At 49.3% G+C, this 20,871-nt stretch overlaps 1 protein-coding gene across 1 annotated transcript in view; it reads left to right on the top strand.

The window, feature by feature from the left end:
• The first annotated feature begins 882 nt into the window (after positions 1-882).
• The window catches only part of Edem1 (ER degradation enhancer, mannosidase alpha-like 1), a 28,341-nt gene continuing 8,352 nt past the window's right edge, over positions 883-20,871 (top strand). The window contains exons 1-8 of the mRNA XM_013010481.1: positions 883-1,531; positions 8,443-8,515; positions 11,671-11,774; positions 13,986-14,157; positions 15,561-15,744; positions 18,184-18,358; positions 20,101-20,221; positions 20,656-20,826. Coding sequence (XP_012865935.1) covers positions 1,014-1,531; positions 8,443-8,515; positions 11,671-11,774; positions 13,986-14,157; positions 15,561-15,744; positions 18,184-18,358; positions 20,101-20,221; positions 20,656-20,826 — 1,518 coding nt within the window. The 5' untranslated portion in view covers positions 883-1,013. The remainder of the gene's footprint in view (positions 1,532-8,442; positions 8,516-11,670; positions 11,775-13,985; positions 14,158-15,560; positions 15,745-18,183; positions 18,359-20,100; positions 20,222-20,655; positions 20,827-20,871) is intronic.

Here is a 20,871-nt window from a genome sequence, read left to right as displayed (position 1 = left end):
TGGAATTCGGTTGGTCTAAGATAGGGTCTGGGAATCCGTTTTAGGCATAGCAGGGGTAACTCTTAGGAGGCAAAGCCGGTCCCAAGCAGACACTAGGGTCGCATAAACTGTCCTGTGCCCCCCCCCCCTTTTGGTCGGTGGTGGGTCTTGAACTCTGGGCCTGGGCGCTATCCCTGCGCTCTTCAGCTCAAGGCTACCATTTGAGCCACCGCGCCACTTCCGGTTTCCTGGTGTTCGAGTCTCACGGACTTTCCTGCCCGGGCTGGCTTTGAACCGCGATCCTCAGGTCTCAGCCTCCTGAGTGGCCGGGATGACAGGCGCGAGCCAGCGCGCCCGGCTTCTCCTAAGCCTCGCGTCGCCTCTCCTAACCCAGACTTGGCGTGGCTTCCTCCAGACCCTTCCCGGACTGACACACGCTCCGGCCGGGACGCCACCTTACCCGGTGGCCGGGGAGGCGTCTCCGTCCGGTGTCCGGCAGGCGCTCCCGTGCCGCGCTCCCATTGGCTGCAAGTTCCCCGGTCCGGGGCCCGAGCGCCCCCAGCTCGCCACGCCAGCCGGTCCGGACTTCGGACCGCCCCGTGGGCGGAGCCTAGACAGGGGCGGCTCCTGAGGACGGGATAGGGCGGGGCCCGTCGGCGGAATAGGGCGGGGTCGTGGGCGGGGCTTGGTTGGGGCGGGGCCTGGGGATGGGGCGGGGCGAGAGGCGGGGCCTGCCGGCCCTGCGGTGGTCCTGGCAGCCTATGGCGCCCGGAGGGAGTCCCGGGCCGCGCCCCGCGAGGCCAGGGCTCGGGCCGGGCCAATCCGGGGCGACCGGGAGGGCGAACTCGGGGCCGGGCTGGTGGGGCCGAGACGCCGGGACTGGGTGGGGGGTGACAATGGACCAGTTCCTGGTGCGTCACGGGCGGGGAGTTCCTTAAAGGGGCCGCGCGCGGAGCTCCGGGGCGGACGCGGGTGCGGCGGTCGGCGGGCCTGGTCCCGCGCTGTAAAAGAATGCCCGCGGCGGCCGCGCGACCATGCAATGGCGAGCGCTCGTCCTGGGGCTGCTGCTCCTCCGGCTCGGCCTGCACGGCGTCCTGTGGCTCGTCTTCGGGCTGGGCCCCAGCATGGGCTTCTACCAGCGCTTCCCGCTCAGCTTCGGCTTCCAGCGCTTGAGGGGCCCCGACGGCTCCGCGCCCTCCGCGCCGGGGCCCGCGGGCCGGCCGGGGGCGCCGTCGGGGCCGCCGTGGCTCTCGCGGCCCGGGGTCGGGGTGGCGGCGGCGGCGGGCGGCCGGCCCGAGGCTCCGCGGCGGCCGGGACCCGGCGGCGTGTGCGGCCCGGCGCCCTGGGGTGGCTACGCGCTGGGCGGCTGCGGCCCGGACGAGTACGAGCGGCGCTACAGCGGCGCCTTCCCGCCGCAGCTGCGGGCCCAGATGCGGGACCTGGCGCGGGGCATGTTCGTCTTCGGCTACGACAACTACATGGCGCACGCCTTCCCCCAGGACGAGCTCAATCCCATCCACTGCCGCGGCCGGGGGCCCGACCGCGGGGACCCGTGAGTGCGCGGGGTCGGGGCGGCGGGGCGGGCGCCGTCGGCCGGGGCGGGGGCGCGTCCTGGCCCCTCCGTGGCCGGTCTCCCGTTGTAGCTCGCATTATCCCCCCCCCCCCTTTCGGCGGGGTCCGTCCGGGCTGGGGGTGCGCGGATGGGCCGGGGACCGGACTTGGGTCTGGAAGTGCGCAAACTCGAGGGCAGCCGTCCAGGCCCGTCTTCGACGGACGGACGCGTTGTGCGGTGGCCTCGGGAGGCCGGGCTCGGGAGGCCGGGCTCGGGAGGCTCTCCCACCGGTAATCGGGTTGCCACGCCCAGCCCTTGGTGGCTGTGAACGAGACATACAAGCAGCAAGGCTTGATTCCTGGGCAGGAAAGGGATCGACGGCCCCGCCGCGGGTGTGTGTGTGAGGGGGGTGGGGGACTCGGGTTTGGGGTTCGGATCCTCGGGTCGTGCGGCGTCCCAGCCCAGCCGCAGGGCGTCCGGAGGGCGTCGGCCCCGCGCGGCCGGGCGGAGTTCTCGGGGGCGGGGGTCACCGCGGCGGACGTGGAGCGCCCGGGAGAGGGGCGCGCGGGGTGGGGAGGGGGCCGAGGCCCGGGGTCCCCGGGAGGCGGCCGCGGATCCGTGCCCCCCCCTCCCCATCCCGGGCGCGAGCACGGCCGGCTCTGGACCATTGAGACACCACGTTTGCTTCGCCACCGGGAAGTTGGGGGGGGGCAGGGCTTGGGGACTTTTCAAAACTGTCATCCTGGCCAATCTGGAGGCTGAGGTCTGAGGATCGGGGGTTCGAAGCCATTCTGGGCAAACAGGTCCGTGAGTCTCTGATCTCCGATGAACCACCAGGAAACCGGAAGTGGCGCTGTAGCTCAAGTGGTAGAGCACTGGCCTGGAGCTGAAGAGCTGAGGGACAGTGCCCAGGCCCAGAGTTCAAGCCCCACCAGTGACAAAAGGAAGAAGAAAAATAAAGCTCTGGTCATGTGTAGATTCGTGCCTTAATTTGTAGTATGTTAGGGAGGTGAGATCTCAAGTTTACTTTAGAAGGGACTGGGCCTTTGCAAACTGTTCTACCAGCAAATTGGTTGAGTTATTGTTCATGCCACCAGATCAGTCTTAGTCCAAAAAAATGTGTTCCTTCCTCTTCCCTCCCTCTCCCTCCCTCCCTCCCTTCTTCCCTTTTCTTTTTATGCGGTGCTGGGGATTGAGCCCAGGTCTCCATGCACCTGTCATAACTGAGTTCTTCCTCCTTTGCCTCTTTTTTCTCCCTCCTCCAAAAAAGTTCATGCAAAAATGTTTTCAATCTTAATTTCTTTGAGGAGGATTTATATTAAAAAAAAACCCATAAAATTGGATCGGTCTTTCTTGAATTGTAGAAATGAATGAGTTGTCTTGCTCATTTAAATAGGTTTATACCTATACGCGTGTTTTCTTCTGATCTCAACTCTGGTTTTGGAGGGGGTTGGGGTTTTAAATCAGTGAAGTGTGCTGGCCGAGCAAGCGAGACACTGATTGAGGTCCTCAGCGTATCTTAAACACTTTTGAGATAAGAGTCTCATGGGCTTTTCCTGCCTGGGTTGGCTTTGATCCATGATCCTCAGATTTCAGCTCCTGAGTAGCTGGGACTACAGACATGAGTCCCGAGCGACTGGCTATTTTGAAGTTATCTTTGCTTGTGTGCATATATTTACACATTTTAATACAGTTACAATCAGAGTGGGTACATACCTTAGATCTTCGTGGTGTTTTCCCACCCATGCTTCTGGTATTTATAGGAAGGGGAGAATCCTGGTACTGAGTGACTGCCCTTTGCTAGGACTAAGAAAACAAAAAAAAATTAATGGGGAGTTGTGGTAGCATGCTTGCTTGGGAATATGATGGTCTGGAGCAAGTTGCTGTTCTTTTTCTTTTTCCTTTATGATGGTATTGGGGTTGAACTCAGAGCCTTGTGTGAAGCACTTAACCACTTGAGCCACCCTGAGCCCCTTTTTAACTTTATTTTTTCAGATAGAGCCTGATTTTTGCTTGGAGCTGGCCTTGGACTGTGATCCACCTACTATGCCTCACTCATAGCTGAGAGTACAGGCATGTACCACCATCGCTGGTCCTAATCTTTTCCTTAATGAATCTTGAGAGCCTTTGAGAGCTTTGGGAGCCCCCTCTTTAGCAAGGTGAGGTGGTGGTTGACTGAACTTGTTGATCTTGGTGGTTTCTTGTGTGTCACAGGTTGTGTGTGTGTGTATGTGTTATGGATTTGGGGCAATCGGTACATTGAAGTCGGGTCTCTTTAGACAGCTACACTATTGTAGGAAAGTTGGGAAAGATGAGATTATTAGTAATGGGCAAAGTAGCCCTGTGTCTTTGAGGAGGTAGGAGCTGTGGGGTTGAAGGCTGGCGGTAGATCTCATGTGGGTCCTTTTCCAAAGACTGGAAATGTCCAGTTTTCATCTCTTGTCAACTTTAACTGTCCTCCTCTCATGCTTTGCGGCTTTTCCAAGGAAGTTTTCAACCTCAGCTTTGTATTCTGAACCAGGAGGGCACATTTGTATCCTGCAGATAAATAACATCTATGTGTGTGTGTGTGTGATTAAACTTTTCAGAATTTTAAAATCGGCCATATTCATGATTGTGGTCACGTGTCTTGTATTAATTATTTTCAGAAAGAGGGAACTCACTGTTCAAATACTGCATGTAAAAGCCCAGAAACAAACGTGTGGCTGCCTCGCACGTGTGACTCTGTTTTTGGCCACATTTCCTTGAGGTTTATCTTGTTGCCCTTCTTTGACCTGGACTGGTGTGCTGAGCTCACGTGACGCAAATCAATCCTGAAGGCAGCACTTGCTGCCATCTACCTGCACAGCTGCGGACGGGCGGCTGCGCTCTCCTCCGCTTCTCACACGGCCCAGTTTGAATGGCGGAATCCAGATTCAAGTGCCTTTGAGTGTATTTTAAGTATTTCTGTGACTGGTGACTATATACCTCTAGCCTCAGACATGTGACCATTCTTGATTGTGGCTATTGGACTGCTAGTGAAACACAGAAAGCAAATCTCAAAGGAACTGACCAAACACTAGCCCATTTCTGGGCCCTCCTAGACTAAGAAGGAGGGCTGTCTCCATGAATTCCCCTGTCTTTCAGAGTCAGGCTCGGATCTTTTTCTGTGTCGTCACTCACTGAGGTTCATTGGCTGCCTTGATTTTCTCGGTTCTCCTTTTTTGGGTTCTTTTCTTTGAGCTGCTAGCTTGCATTTTCACATCGCCTGAGAATTGAGCAGTTATTGTGCATTTTACCTTCTGGGTCTTTCTTGCTTATCTCTCCCAGGCTTATCAACACGTGACTCTTTATCTCTTGTGTCCCTGTAGAAGCAGATAGGTTTCTGGCCAGCTGTTACAGGTTAGGTCTGTGGGAATTTTCATATTTGCACATGTCTGTTTGATTTTGTTATATGATCAAATATTGTCAGAGGCCATAGTTGTTTTTTTTTTAAATCTTTTGAGGAAGTAATAAGAATTTCAAACAGTCTCCATGTCATAAACATTTAAACTTGGGGAATTTAGGTGGGAGAATTATCAGTTATTAGTGAATGAGGAATTATCATGAAAAATTATTTGTGACATTTGAATCCAGGGTCTTATATTTATGTTTAAAGCAAGTGCCCTGCTCCCTTTGAGCTGCATGCCCGGCCCTTGAGAAGTATTTTAAAACCGGGTCCATTTTAGTAGCATGATACATAGAGAAATATGTGGAGTTCAAAATTAGTAATCCCTTTTATGTGCTTGGGCAGGCGCGAAGGGTGGTACAGGCCACAGATTGGGGTGTAGTTCAGAGGAGGGTGTGACCTGGGGGGGGTCACTGGCTGTCCATCTACTTCAGATGTTAAGTGATAAGCTGTTGAAGCTCACTCCTTTCTGATCAGCAGAGAAATGTAATTAAATATTAAAGCTGGAAGAATAGTTTCTTCCTCGTCCTTTTCCTTCCCTTCCTCCTCCTGTTCTTCCTCTTCTTTTTTGTTCCTCTTCCTCCTTTGCTGCCTTCTTTTCTTGTGTGCTGGTGTTGGGGCTTGAACTCAGGGCCTCTCACCTTCACTCAAGGCCGGCACTTTACCAATTGTTACTTGGAGAGAAGAGTCTCACAGACTTTTCTGCCAGAGCTGGCTTTGAGCCTCGATCCTCAGATCTCATCCTCCCGAGTAGCTAGGATTAAAGTTGTGAGCCATTAGCACCCAGAATGTGCTTGAGTTGGTAGAATTGGGTACGAGGCCCTTGCCATTTCTGTTCTTTCTCTCATATGTTGTATTCGAATCTGTAATTCCCACCTTAAGGGAACCTTTTGCCATTGCATACATTTATTTATAAAGAATCAACACATAGGAGAAGCAGGCGGTTTTCCAGCCATGTGTGGGCTGAGTTTGCGGCTTGTGCTACACAAAGCAGCTCTGCTTCCTGGATAGTTCCCTCCACGTAGCTTGTTTTGAAACAGTTGTGCTGTAAATTGTCCATCTTAGATGAAGTGGCCTATATAGCATGAAACAGGTTGTCTGAAAGGCTCTTGGAAGATCTACTGACTGAAGTGATTTATGCCTGCTTCTTCACCTAGGGTCCGTTTCACTCCAGTTGAGGGCTGCAGGGGCGTTAGATGGCAGGCCCGGCCGGGCCCCGGCTGCAGGGGCGTTAGATGGCAGGCCCGGCCGGGCCCCAGGCTTTTCTCCTGATCCAAAAATGGATCAGGATGCTTGCTATAAGGCAGATAAAGTGAAGGGGAGATGGAAGATAGGTAGAAGTGAATCTCTTGCTGGAAATTCAACAGAGGCTTTCCTACTTTGTGGGAAACAAGTTGTCTGGTTTTCTTCTTTACCTGTTCACTCCCCGCCGCGCCCCCCTCTCCCTGCCCCACACAAGCTTCTGCCATTCTCTTTTGGATTTGTGAGACTGGGACAAAGGAATAAATTAAGTTTTTGGTCGTGAATTCTCTAGCAGTCTGTATCACTGTTTCTCACACCCTGTCTTCCAGGTGGAGTATTGTTCCTTGACATGGCTGGAGTTTGTAGTGTAAAAAAAGAGAGGGCCCATGCTAGTAGCTCACACCTGTAATGCTAGTTACCTTGGAGCCTGAGATCTGAGGATCATGGTCTGAAGCCAGTCGGGATAGGAAAGTTGGTGAGATTCTTATCTCCTATTAACCACCACAAAGCTAGAAGTAGAGAATAACTAGTAACTGAAGAGCTATTTGTTGTGTTGTTTTTACTTCATTTTTTGTTTGTTTGTTTGTTTGCTGGTCTTAGGGCTTGCACTCAGGGTCTGGGTGCTATCCCTGAGCTTCTGCGCAAGGCTAGTGCTCTACCACCGGAGCTACAGCACTACTTCCAGCCTTTTCTGAGTAATTTATTGGAAATGGAGAGTTTTACTCACGGACTTTCCTGCCTGGGCATTGAACCATGAGCCTCAGATCTCAGCCTCCTGAGTAGTTAGGATTATAGATGGGAGCCACCAGTGCCCAGCTTTATTGGAAATAAGAATCTCATGGTCTTTCTTACCCCAGCTGGCTTTCAACTGAGATTCTCAGATTGGAGCCTGCTTGGTAGGTAGGATTATAGGTGTGAGCTACCAGTGCTGGCTGTTTTGTTTCTTTTCTTTCTTTTTTTTTTTTTTTGCCAGTCATGGGGCCTGAACTCTGGGCCTGGGCACTGTCCCTCAGCTCTTCAGCTCAAGGCTAGTGCTATACCACTGGAGCCACCGCGCCACTTCTGGCTTTTTCTGCTTATGTGGTGCTGAGGAATCGAACCCAGGGCCTCGTGCATGAGAGGCACTCTACCACTGAGCCACCTTCCCAGCCCCATGTTTTGTTTCTACTAATGCTCGGGCTGGCCTATGCGAAACAACTACTCTGTCTCGGTGTTATGCTTTAGCCCTGGAGTTGTTGTCTGGAGAGTGCTTCAGAATGGACAGTCGGTGTTGGGAGAGAGTAGCAAGCGTGTGTGTGTGTGTGTGTGTGTGCGTGTGTGTGTGTGTTGGGAGAGAGTAGCAAGCGTGTGTGTGTGCGCGCGTGCGTGCGTGCGTGCGTGTGCGTGTGTGCATGTGCGTGCGTGCGTGTTAAGGAGGGGCCAAGGGCCTCGCTCCTGCGCTGGTTCCGGTTATAAGATCTCCATGCAGAATTACTGGGGGTAATGAAGATGAGCTGTTGGTTAAAAAAGAAAAAAAAAAAAAGGTGTTGAGAAGTCCATTGACCCCTTCCACTGAAGGCCAGATGAGGCATTGGTGGCAGACTGGAGGTGTTTACTTCTTCCTATGTGTCATGGTCCGGAGGGGGTGATTTTGTCCTTCAATTGTTAGCGACTGTGATATTAAGAGACTTGTGAAGCTAGACAGGGTGCAAGAGAGCACTGATGGCAATAAACTAACGCAGAGAAAGGGCAGGTGATTGGTGTCTAGTCTTTGCACACTGGTATTCTGCAAATGTCTTTGTGACTTGTGGCTCCTGAGACAGATCTTCACCGTACGGATAAAAGTCACAGCCAGTTTCTGAGTCAATAAGAGTTACTAGAGCTCTCTACCACTTTGGGCCACAGGGTGGTTCATTGGAGATAAGAATCTCACAGACTTTTCTGCCTGGAGCTGGCTTTGAACTGTGAGCCTCAGATCTTAGCCTCCTGAGTAGCTAGGATTACAGGTGTGAGCCACCAGTGCCTGGCATACAATTTTCGTGTTTGATGAGTGTTTAGGTTTTTTTTTTTTTGGGGGGGTTACTGTACTAGGCTGGTCTCAAACGTGCATCGTAGGCAAGGCTGGCTTTGAACTCCAGAAGGCCCCAGCCTTTGAGAGTGCTGGGATTGGAGACAGAACCACGGGGCCCAGGCAGTGTTGTAATCTTTATTTCTCTTTCAAAATAAAGTCCTTTGTTGAATTGTAATTGTGCTTCTTTTTCAGCTCCAATCTGAACATCAATGATGTGCTAGGGAACTACTCTTTGACCCTTGTGGACGCTTTGGATACTCTCGCAGTAAGTGCCCTGCTTTTTCCTTTTAAGTGAGGATGGTTATTAACATTAGGCATTTTGGATTTTATTACTTCATTTCCCCCCAGGCATGCAAATTCCAGGAAACCTGGTGTTTAAAAAGCTTTTATGACTTACCGTATTTTGTAACTTTTATCAGAACAGCAAGATAAGCATTGGTAGTTAAATGAGGGGAAATATTATTCTCTTTTAAAATGGAAAAATAGCCAAGCACTGGTAGCTCGTGCCTGTAATCCTAGATACTGCTCAGGAGGTTGAGATTTGAAGATTGCCTGTTGGAATCAGTAAAAAGCTAGAGTGGTAGAGCACCAGCCTTGAGCTAAGTAAGGGACAGCACCCAGGCCTGAGTTCAAGCTCAAAATAATTTAATTTAAAACTAGTTAATTAAATTTAAAGAAAAGGATAAAAATTACGATTGGTTTTGGGACACCTGTTTTCCTCTCAGTCTTCTGTGGTATTATGCCCGAAAGAAAGGCAGAGTTCCGTTAGTATTTACAGGTGGTCTGGTTGGTATTGCGGGAGAAAAAGAAAACCTTATGGTCCGTGAGTACCTGATTTACCATCCAGCTGTTGGTTCCCCAGGAGCCTAGATGTGCAGCCCTCTCTGTGCCGACGTGAGCTACCAACCTGGGTGTCCCTCTGTGACTCCAAAGCTGGAGCTCTTTGAGCAGATAGGCAGAAGCACAGTGCAGGCAGTTCGGCCGTGTGGGCGCATTATCAGACTGTGCTCGCATGCTTCTGTACCAGACTGTAGTTTCCCGGGGACCATCCAGTTTACGCTGGTTTCACATCTCCTTAGTGAGCGTAGTTTTGCAACCCCTCTTTTCTCTTTCCTTGTGCAGTGGGCCTTTACCAGTAGAAAATTCCGGTTGATGTCTAGTTCAAATCCCGTATTTGGTAACTTACCTAGTTTCTTCTTTAGAAGCATTTGAACGGATTAGGAGTTAGTACTGGGCCATGTCAGCTAAGTTTGATGACGGCTGTGTAGTATTTTGGAGTGGTAAACGTAACGTAGAAAGACCTAGACAGCTCGCTCTGCATCTTCGCGAGTAGTAGACACAGGGCCAGGCCTCTGGTCTGCTGGGACCTTCTGCCAGGCTGCAGTAGCAAACAGGGTGGTTTCCCAGCATTTCCCTCAGGGGTGATTGCTGCTCCCTCAGGTCACCCCTCCCTGACTGACACCTTGTGCCTGGACAAGTAAAGCAGCCTAATTAGACTTGACTTGTGGAAGGTACCAGAAGCTGACTCACCTTACAAGTGTTGTTGTCAGAGAGGTTTCCTAAGACTTACGGGGAGCATAAGGGAAGCTCACTTCTCCGAGTTCATTTTCAATTCTCCACTATGCCTCCAAGAGGCATCTGATAGACTCTCCCCGCACCTGGGTCAGGGCGCATCCTAGGACTGCAGGTAGATGTTCACATCAGTTTCTACCAATCCGCCGTTTTCCGTGGCAAATTCCAAGGGGGGGGGGTGTTGCCAGGATGAAGAATTCGGTGTCCTAAAACCTGCAGACATTCTGTGTCTGCTCAAGAGCCAGGTTACACACCAGCATTAAACAATGCATTTTTATTGTTACTAGAAAGGTAATGTACAGAGGGGTTACTGTTACATAAGTCAGGTAACGAACACATTGCTTGTTGGGCAAGGATACTGCTTCCCTCGCTGTCTCCCAGGTCATTGTTGGGTGGCGTTTTCTCCACCGCGAGCACTGACTCATTGTGCAGACACTTGCTGGAGTTCAGCAGCTCTCTGACCGCTGGTAACTTGCACAGGATATAATTAAGAGTGGTAGAGGGCTCTGCAGCTGCGCAGCTACTGTTTTCTGGAGAAGATCTAGAAGGAAACAGACCCTTTTCTGTGGTTTTCACTGTACAGTCTCTGGCCTTTAATGTGCTGGCACCTCAGGCTTATTTTTCAAGTGTTTCTTCTGTTGAGGTTTTTCTACCTCATTTTTTTTGGCTGGCATTTTAAATAGGCATTAACGTATGTGGTCTGGGACCCCACAGGGAAACAGTCTCCTGACTCCTGCGTACAGCTTGCAGTGTTAGTGTGACTGTGTCATCCTTTAAAGGAAGAAGAAAGAACTGAAAGTCAGAGAGAAGCATCTGAACTTGCTCTGTATGTTGTAGCAAATAAAGATAAGGAAATGAAAAGATGTAGTAGACCAGTACAGTTAGAAAATAAGGTGTGTTTGGAAGAGGTAGTAGTGTCTGATGAAATAAAATTTGCAGTATTATTAATTGATTTTCATTTAGATTATTAGTCTCTATCTACCTGGTAAAGATTTCATGCCCAGTTGCTACTTTTAGGAGAGACATCATTTCTATACACCTCAAACAGGAATCATAATTCTGGTCTGCTCTTTACATTGTTTGTACAGGTAATTGTTTCGTTTCTTTTTTTGTGCCTGTCTTGAGGCTTGAACTCAAAGCCTGGGTGCTGTCCCTGAGCTGTTTTGCTCCAAGCTAGTGCTCTACCACTTCATTCACAGCTCCACGTCTGGCTTTTTGGGTGTTTAACTGGAAGATAAGAGTCTTACGGACTTTTTCTGTCCTGGATGGCTTCCAACCATGATCCTCAGATCCCAGCCTACTGAGTAGCTAAGATTATGGGTGTGAGCCACTGAGGCCTGGCTGGTTTGTTTTAAAATGCCACTAATTTTTTTTTTAAACTATGTTCCAAAGGTATAGGTGTTACTTCTCAAAGTGTTTATAAACCCCTGAATGCCAGCAATCAGTCATTTTCCAGATGTGTTCATCTCCTGAGAGCCAATCACCCAGGCTATAGATTTATTTGAGGAGCAGAGGGAAAGTCCTATTTTTGTTTCGTTAGCTTTCCTGTTCATTTTTTTCTTGTTGCAGGAGGCTTGTGCATGGAGGAAGCTCATAATGAAGCTGGAGGGGGAGGGAGGGAAGGAAGGAGTCTCTGTGGAAACGTGTACAGTGTTGTCATTTGGAGATGGGATTCCCGAGGTGCAGGAAATGGGCTTTGTTGTCTCTCTGGGAATCTGCTGTGTGACAAGTAACGTTTTGTGCTTTTGCTCCCACAGTGAGAACACCACGGTTAGATTCTGTGGCCTGGTTGCTGCCTCAGTTTCTCTTTTTATGCTGTAATACTGTTTCTGTCTCCCTTTCTTAAAGATAATGGGAAATGCATCGGAGTTCCGGCGAGCAGTCAAGTTAGTGATCAACACCGTCTCGTTTGACAAAGATTCCACTGTCCAGGTGTTTGAGGCCACGATAAGGTAAAGCCTGGGCATGAGAGCGGCGCATGCCTGCGTGGCTTTTCCAGGCCCCGAGTCCGTGGAGAGTCCATGCTGACCTGATGGGGGCAGGGCGTAGTTTTCAGTTTTCATCTCCATTTTAGTACTTATAAAAACTAGCCTTTAAGTGATGTGCTAAAGTCATCACCTTTTGAACTGCTCAGAAAGATACATTTACCTTTTGGGGTTTGGTTTTTGTTTGTATGTTTGTTTTAAATGATCCTGAGGTTTGAACGAAGTCCTTTTGCTTGCTGTGCAGGACCTCTCTACCATTTGATCTACACCTCCAACCCATTGTGCCTCAGTTGGTTTTCTTTTAGATAAGGTCATGTGTTTATTTCCCTGTCTGTATGGACCATGATCCTTGTGTTTATACTTCCTGAGTAGCAGGCGGTATGCACTACCACACTCAGCTTTTTATTGTGTAAGATGAAGTCTTGTAAATATTTTTGTTTTTTGTCCATCTTTGGGCTTGAACTCAAGGCCTGGGTGCTATCCTAGAGCATTTTTGCTCGAGGCTAGTGCTCTACCACTTTGAACCAAAAGCCCACTTCCCATCTTTAGGGGGTTAATTGGAGCTAAGAATTTCACACTCTTACCTGCTGGCACTGACTTTGAACTTTGATCCTCAGATTTCAACTTCCTCAGTAGTTTAGGATTACAGGTGTGAGCCACCAGGGCTCTCAGCCTTGTAATTTTTTTTTAATGGCAGAAGCTACAATCCTCTCAATATTTACCTGAGTTGTTAGGATTGTAGCCGTGAGCTGCCGTGTTTTAATGGAAGTATAAGATTGGTGTCCAGCTAGTTCACAGTTTCATTGTTGCTTCTTCTTATTTTATTTATTTTTTGCCTGCCTGCCTGCCTGCCTTCCTCCCTCCCTCCCTTCCTCCCTCCCTCCCTTCCTTATGTTTTGGTACTGGGGATCGAAGCCAGGACATCATACATGCTGGGCAAATGCTTTGCCACTGAGCCACATCCCAGCCATTCATGATTTTTATGTCTGGTCTTTTCTTTCCTGTGTACATATTTCTGAAGAACAGGAGGGTTGCTGGTCTCTCCAGTCACAGAAAAACCAGTTTGGTATTTTCTTGTATTTCCTTTTTATATCTTTCTCTCTAATCTCTTTTTGTTACATGTTTTAGAATCATGCTGTCTACCTCCTTTTGTATCTTGCTTTCTTTAGTTTGATATATTATGGCTGTTTTCCTAATTTTTTTTTTGGAAAATTGCATTACTGCATGACATTCCAGTTTCTAGATGCGATATTTATTTTAAAAAGTTATGGCCTGAAGTCAATAGCTCACTTCTGTAATCCTAGCCACTCAGGAGGCAGAGATATGAGGATCATGGTTCAAAGCTAGCCCCTGCAGGAAGGTCCGGGAGACTCCTATCACCGGTTAACCACATACACACATTCAAATTGGAATTAGAGCTGTGGCTCAAGTAAGTGGTAGAGCTCTAGCTTTGAGCATAAAAACTCAGGGACAGCACCTACTCCCTGAGTTAAAGCCCTAGGACCTAAGGGGGAGGGGGGGGGGAGGAAGTGCCAGGAGCCGGTGGCTCACACCTCTAATCCTGGTTACTCAGGAGGCTGAGGATTGAGGTTCAAAGTCTGGGCAGGAAAGTCTGTGAGACTCTTATCTCCAATAAACCACTAGAAAACTGGAAGTGGCGCTGTGGCTCAAGCGGTAGAGTGCTCACCTTGAGCTGAAGAGCTGAGGGACAGCAGTGCCCAGGCCCAGAGTTCAAGCCCCATGACTGACCAAAAAAAAAAAAAGTTATGAAATGGTTTGTTTTGAAAAATACAGGATAATAATACTGTAGTTCAGATGATTGTAATGGGCCCTGGGTGTCTGCAGGAGCAGATCTATGCTGGAGTTTGTTCTCTCTGACTAGGCCATTTTCTCCTCACTTGCCAGCCTTCTTCACCCTTGCCCTGAGCCGGGTGGCAGAGAAATCCAGGAGGGTTTTGTTCTCGGTGACTGCAGAGGTGTGGTTATTTCAATAGTGAGGTGAACTAAGCAGCCGCCACTTACTAGAGCAGGAAATGACTAAATGACTTCAGGAGTCCATTTTCCTGCAGCCTGGGGTCCCCAAAGAACCAGAGGCTGCTCTTCCTGTTCTCGATGGATCGTATCTGCTCAAAAGCAGCGTGATTTAATTTGATCTCGTTCTGTTCCCCCTGCCACTAGGGTTCTGGGAAGCCTCCTCTCTGCCCACAGAATAATAACTGACTCCAAGCAGCCCTTTGGCGACATGACCATTAAAGATTATGATAATGAGTTGTTGCATCTGGCCCACGACCTGGCGGTGCGGCTCCTCCCGGCCTTTGAAAACACCAAGACCGGCATCCCCTACCCACGGGTAGGTTTCTCCTGTTAACTTGCTCTCTTTTAATAGATTGTTTTCAGTGATGTTAACTGTACAAGTGTGGGGGGGTCTTCATTGTGATCTTTCCATATGATGTACCCCCATCAAACCGCACCCCCCCCCGTCTTGAAATGACTTCAGCTGGCTTTGCTGTAAACTTTGCATACTTCATCCACTTTCACGCATTCCCCCTCCCCCTCCTATCCCCCACAGCGGTCTGCCATTCATTTTCTTGAAAGGATATATTAATTATGCCAGGAGATCTGAATTCAAGTTCTTTGACTGCTAGAAAGGAATGGGCTGAGGTAGAAGAGGAAAGCAGTTTGCTTGGAGAGAATTCGGTCCTAAATATATGTGAATAATGTGGAGTCTTCATTCCACGTTTACTGAGCACTATGGCTGTCCCCTCCCCTCCCCTCCCTCCCCTCCCCTCCCCTCCCCGGTTCAATATTCCTGAGTCCTCTAACACTGACGTTTCTGCCCCCTGCTACCAAATAGTGTGGTTATTTTTCTTCATTCTGACATGGACGAGTTTCCCCAGGACCTTCACGTGTGTACTGCCGGAGCTTGGCCTTTCTTTGAAGGCTTCCCATGGATGTTTGGGATAAAGCTCTCATAGACCAGCAAGTTAGAGGCTGATTAAACTACAAGGTCTGGAAGAAGACTGTATCAATGGCATTTGACTTGCCAAGCCTTAATGCTGCTGGGGGTTGAGTCAGTCTTTTAGGTATCAGGGGTGGGAGTGTGGGGGGTGAGGGGTGTGGGGCGTGTGGGGGGTGTGAACTGGCAGCCCTCCGAGCCTCAGTGGTGAAGCTGCCCGGCTCAGGCCGGCTCCCTCCTGGCCCAGTCAGACTTGCTGAGCGGGAGTGGGTTCCTGGTGTCTGGCTTGAGGCTCAGCTGTGATTGTGTGACTCTAGTGTTCCCTGGCTCACATGGTTGTGCAATTCCAGAGCACACATGCCAGGAAGGGAAGCTTTAGGGAAGAGTGATCTCATCCGTCCCCCAACACTGGCTCTTTGGGACACCAGGGGGTTTGAACCCAGGTCTTTGCACTAGCCAGGGAGGTGCTCTGCCTCTTGAACCACTCTTCCAGCCCCAGCTGCAGCGCTCCTCTTGTCTTGTTTGCGTTCCTCTTGGGTGCAGCATGGCAGGCGTCAGCTTGATCCATTAGCTCAGCGCCCTCTCTGTGATTGACTTCCAGGCCCTGTGCGTTCATGAGCTTTGCTATCATAGCTTTTTGTTCTTTAGAGTCAGGATCTCTTCTAAGAGCCCAACCTGAGCCCAGGTTAGCCTTGAACTTCTGATCCTGCCGTTGCAGCTTCCTGAGTGCTAGATGATCACAGTGCTGGTGATCTCCCCCCGGCTGCCACATAACCTTTGGCTCTTCCTGTCCCCAGGTGAATCTAAAGACAGGTGTTCCTCCCGACAGCCGTAATGAGACGTGCACGGCCGGAGCTGGCTCCCTCCTGGTGGAGTTTGGGATCCTGAGCCGGCTGCTAGGAGATTCCACATTTGAGTGGGTTGCCAGACGAGCGGTGAAAGCCCTCTGGAACCTCCGGAGCAATGATACGGGACTACTAGGTGCGGCGCGGCTCCTCCTGCCCTTGGGTCCCCCGGCACCGGCAGCTCTCAGAGCCAGACCCCGTACCTTTGGGTGACCCTTTGCTTAGGCTGAAGCTGTGGGGTTTGGTGGAAACAAAATACTTTGGTTGTTTGGTGGAGATCCCTTAGCAGTTGGGTCCCTTGGCATACTGAAAACGATTGGTAATGGAAATGCTAAAGGAAGTGCCGGCGGGGCAGACGTGACTGTTCCAGTTTAAGATTTTAAACGTAGCTTATTTCCCAGTGGAGCTGCCTTTGCCTTAAAGAAAAAAAAAGAAATCTAGGTGAGGGCTAGCCGATGGAAAGCCTAGCCTAAACCTATCGTGGTGTGACGGTGTGTAGTCGAGATATTTCAAACTGCTGAGCACCGGTGGCTCGCACCTGTAATCTCAGCTACTCAGGAAGCCCAGGTAGGAAAGTCTGAGATTCTTAGCACCAATTAACTAGCAAAAAAAAGCCAGAAGTGTAAGTGTTGCCCAAGTGGTAGAGCGTTAGTTTTTAAGTGAAAAAGCTCAGGGACAGTGCCCAGGTCCTGAGTTCAAGTCCCAGTATTGGCACAAAAAGAAAAAAAAAGATAATTAAAAATTATCATGGAGCTGGGTATGATGGCTCACATCTGTAATCCTAGCTACTCAGGAGGCTGAGATCTGAGGATCATGGTTCAAAGCCAGCCCGGGTAGGAAAGTCCATGAGACTCTTATCTCTAATTAACCACCAGAAAGTTGGAAGTGGCACTGTGGCTCAAGTGGTAGAGTGCCAACCTTGAGCTGAAGAGCTGAGGAACAGCAACCCAGGCCCAGAGTTCAAGTCCCAAGAATGACCAAAAAAAAAAAGCTTATCATAGAGATTTTCAATCATTATTATAGTATCATGAATAATAACCATCCTTCATCTTTAGTAGGTGTCTGTGTTTTGCTAACTCAGAATATTGTTTAAATTGTTGTGTGTGTGTGTCTATGTGTGTGTGTTTGAGATGGTATCTTGCTATGTAGTCTAGATTGCCCTGAACTTGGATTCTTCCGGCCTCAGCCGCTTGAGTGCTGGGATTATAGGCATGCACTATAGTGCCTGGCTTAAAATGGTTTTTCACCTCATATAACTGTCTTATTTGGGATCAAACTTCATTTTGGCATTGGGAAGTAATTTTGGTTTAACAACAGTAGGTTGTTAAAAAAGATTTTTGAAGTGGTATATTTTTATTTTCTCTTAATGTTTTAAGACTTTTATACAGTTAGATACTAGTGGTTTACGTCTGTTATAATCCTAGCTACTCAAGAGGCTGAGATTTCAGAAGTGAGGTTTGGAGCCAGCCTGGGCAGACAAACCTTAGAGACTCTTACCAGTGGAGAGGTGTGGAATACTAGCTGTAAGCAGGAAGAGCTGAGTGAGAGCAAGAAGTACTGAGTTCAAGGCCCAGTACTAGTACATTCACACATACACAGAGAAAAACACACACCTATAATTTTATTTTTGGAGGCAGAGGCAAGAGGATTGTGTTTAAGGCTAGCCTAGGTACATAAGCAAAAGCAAACAAACAAAACCCCCAAATAGTGTCATTTAAAATGCCAGTGGTTGACTGTCAGATTCTAGCTTTTCAAAGGCCTTTTTTAACCTTCTGTGTGGAGCTTGTGTATATTTTCAATAGTATGTTAATGGTATCGTGTCTTACATTTGGCAAATCATGCCATTGTTTCAGACTGAAACTTGGTCATAGTTCCCATTTCTGAGAGCTACATAATTGTCTTAACTCTTTCTGGTGTTGGACACTTAGATGATTTTTTCTCTCCTCCTTTTCCCTCCCCTGCTTTTCTATTTTGTGGTCTGATAAACACCACAGGGCGTTTTGTTGTGTTTTGTGAGCGGTTCTTGCTCGGTCGCCGGGCTGGCCTGGAACTTGCTGGCGTACAGGTGTGCCACCCCACTTGACCTTCTTTTTAAAAAGGTTGTTTTTGTTTTTTTACCAGGACAAATACGCAGGATTGGGCGTACTGGGTGAAAGGCTATGGATACTCTTCTAGGCTTTGAAATGTGTTGTCACACTGGGAAAGAAAAATGACAGACTTATTTTTCTTTTGCATTATTGTCCCATGCTTACCTGCCCATCATCTGTCTATCCTTCCATCGTGTCCCTTTCATCTCCCTCTCCCTCCCTCCCTATCCCCTCTCTCTCATCTGTGTACCCATTATCTGCCTACCTCTCGTGTGTGTGTATATTCATGTGTGTATGTCCATGTATGATAAAAAGATCCCTAAGCATTCCGAGTCACTGATAGGACTGAATACAATTTAAGACGGAGCATTCATGCCTGGTACCTACCAAGAATAAAGGCACTGAGGAGCAGTGGGGTTGAACCTGGGGGCCTCACCCTCTCCCCCTCATGATACCCAGCATCTGAAGTGTACCGTTTGTCTCCACAGGCAACGTTGTGAACATCCAGACAGGCCACTGGGTTGGGAAGCAGAGTGGCTTGGGTGCTGGGTTGGACTCCTTCTACGAATACCTGTTGAAGTCTTACATCCTCTTTGGAGAAAAAGAAGACCTGGAAATGTTTAATGCTGCATATCAGAGCATTCAGAACTACTTGAGAAGAGGGTATGTTTGCAAGTAGTGGGTGTTCCCAAATGCTCCCAGGGTGGTCGGGGTCTGTCTTTGCCTTCCCCTTCCCATCTCTGTTAGCTATTTGTCAGTCATCTGGGCCTGAGACCCTGTACTAGGTGCCCTTAACTACCAAAGCCAATGGCTTTAAAAAATAATAATAGAAACAAGAACACCGCCCAGTATGGTTCTGGGGGGCCATGAATCTGAGAGCAACTGAGCTGACGTTCTGGTTCAGACTCTTTTTTGTTGTTGTTGTTATTGTTGGTGGTGGGGTTTGAACTCTGAGCCTGGGCGCTGTCCTTGAGCTCTTCAGCTCAAGGTAGTGGCAATAAGAGTCTCACAGACTTTCTTGCCGGGGTTGGCTTTGGACCATGATCCTCAGATGTCAGCCTCGTGAGTAGCTAGGATTACAGGCGTGAGCCACTGGTGCCCGGCTGGTTCAGACTCTTGCACAAAGGCTGCCATCAAGCAATTGGCCAGTGCTGTAGCCATGTCAGGGCTTGAGACACCAACCGACCCCTCCAGGCTCACCGTGGAGGCTGGGGCTGTGTGTATCTTTGTCTGTGGAGAGGTAACCCATGGCAGCTGGACAGAGGAAATGGTAATTTGTAGACTTAGTCTGTGAAGGCTGTGCCAACCTTTCACCAAACTATTGGTCACTGGATAAGTCACGATATACAGGCATGTACCTACCAGCAGGTAGAGGTAATCCAACCACATTAGAGATCGGATACCAGAGAGGAGAAAACACTCCTGTTCTTAACTGCAGACTTAGCTGCGGGTAGAGTTGTATGTGACAGGACCATTTTTGAGTTAGTTTTCTTCTTGGCTTGGTGTTTATATTTGGCAAACGAGGACGGTTCTGTTTGTGCCCCTCTGAATTTGTTTAAAACACATCGTTGGCCCCTCTTAGACATCAGCGGAAAGAGCATGCGTGAGCCGTCCAGAGCCACTTGAAGCTACCATGGCTTCTGCCCTACAGCCACGCCTCCTCCCTCAGGTGTTTCTCAGGTGTCCATGTAGCTCATGGTTGTTGCTGTAACAGCTGCCGAGTGTCCTGCTTCACAAGATTGTTGTGGACCCATTTCTCCAGTAGTCATTATGGGAGCCACTTGTGTGAGTGCTATACTTAACGTAGGCGAGTGAGTGTTCAGCAAGAGGTGAATCATTTTGTTTTTCAGAGATCCAAACTAGTTTGGGTAATGAGCCCTGTGGACCTCCAAGCCAGGGAACAGACTTTGTGTAGAAGGAACTAGCTTTCCACACTCAGGTCAGATCCAAGGTAGGCCCATACTCTGTATGAACTGTCACATGCCAGGGTTTTCTTTTTGTTGTTGTTTGTTGAGGGTGTTGAATTCAGGGACTCGCACTCCTTTGCTTTCTTGTGCACTCTACTACTGGAGTCACAGCATTTTGCTGGAATCCCATGGACCTCTTTGTCTGGATTGGCGTCTCATGGTGGTTCTGTGCATGTCGGCCTCCTGAGGAGCTGGATTCCAGTGAACTTCCAATGTCTGGCCACTGCAGTCTTCTTGCACTTGATTGTTCAAGTGCTTTCTGAAGAATGCAACGAAATCTGAATATGTTAGAAGAATTGAGTACAGAATTCTTATTTTGTGCGTCTTGAGGCAGTCTTCGCAGTTGAAAGAAGGCATTAGGAAAGAAGTTAGTTGATTAGTTTTTCCTTTTTAAATGAGTGTGTTGGTGAGTTGCACATACGCTGCTTGCCCTCGTAGACGGGAAGCCTGTAACGAAGGAGAAGGAGACCCCCCGCTCTACGTCAACGTGAACATGTTCAGCGGGCAGCTTATGAACACCTGGATTGACTCCCTGCAGGCCTTCTTCCCTGGACTACAGGTATTGTGCTCTGCTCAGAACAAGCTATCACTGGAAAGGAATGTCCCACCTTACCCCACCCACCTTTTTCTTTAGCTTCTGATCAGCCTGCTTATGAAGTCAGTCCTTAGAGTATTGGACAGGGCACCACTAAATAAGTACCAAAGCATGCCTGAGAATGATCTGCGTCAGGCATTTGTATAATTCATGTCCGTTGAGGACTGTTTCTGTGTAGGTCACAGCAGTGTGGACATGGTGGGCAGATACAGAGGGCGGACACATCTGTGTGTCTGAGTGGTCCGCTTTGGGATTGGTTTTATCTCTGGCTGTATGTGTAGGTTAGTGTGTGGATTGGATGGGAATGAGAGGAGAGGTGGGCCCAAGATCATTGTGTGATTTCTCATTACTCTGAAACCAATGACGAGGCCTCATGATGCCCTGTGTCCTTGCCTCAGGTTCTGATAGGAGATGTGGAAGATGCCATCTGCCTCCATGCCTTTTATTATGCCATATGGAAACGGTACGGGGCCCTCCCTGAGCGGTATAACTGGCAGCTGCAGGCCCCCGACGTTCTCTTCTACCCTCTGCGACCGGAGTTAGTGGAATCCACGTATCTCCTCTACCAGGTACTAGAGTTCAGGAAACATTAGTATATTGTCTCATGGTGATCC

Source organism: Dipodomys ordii, unplaced genomic scaffold, assembly GCF_000151885.1.
Source record: "Dipodomys ordii isolate 6190 unplaced genomic scaffold, Dord_2.0 Scaffold12, whole genome shotgun sequence".
NCBI classification, from domain to species: Eukaryota; Metazoa; Chordata; class Mammalia; order Rodentia; family Heteromyidae; genus Dipodomys; species Dipodomys ordii.
This window is presented reverse-complemented; position numbering and strand designations above follow the sequence as displayed.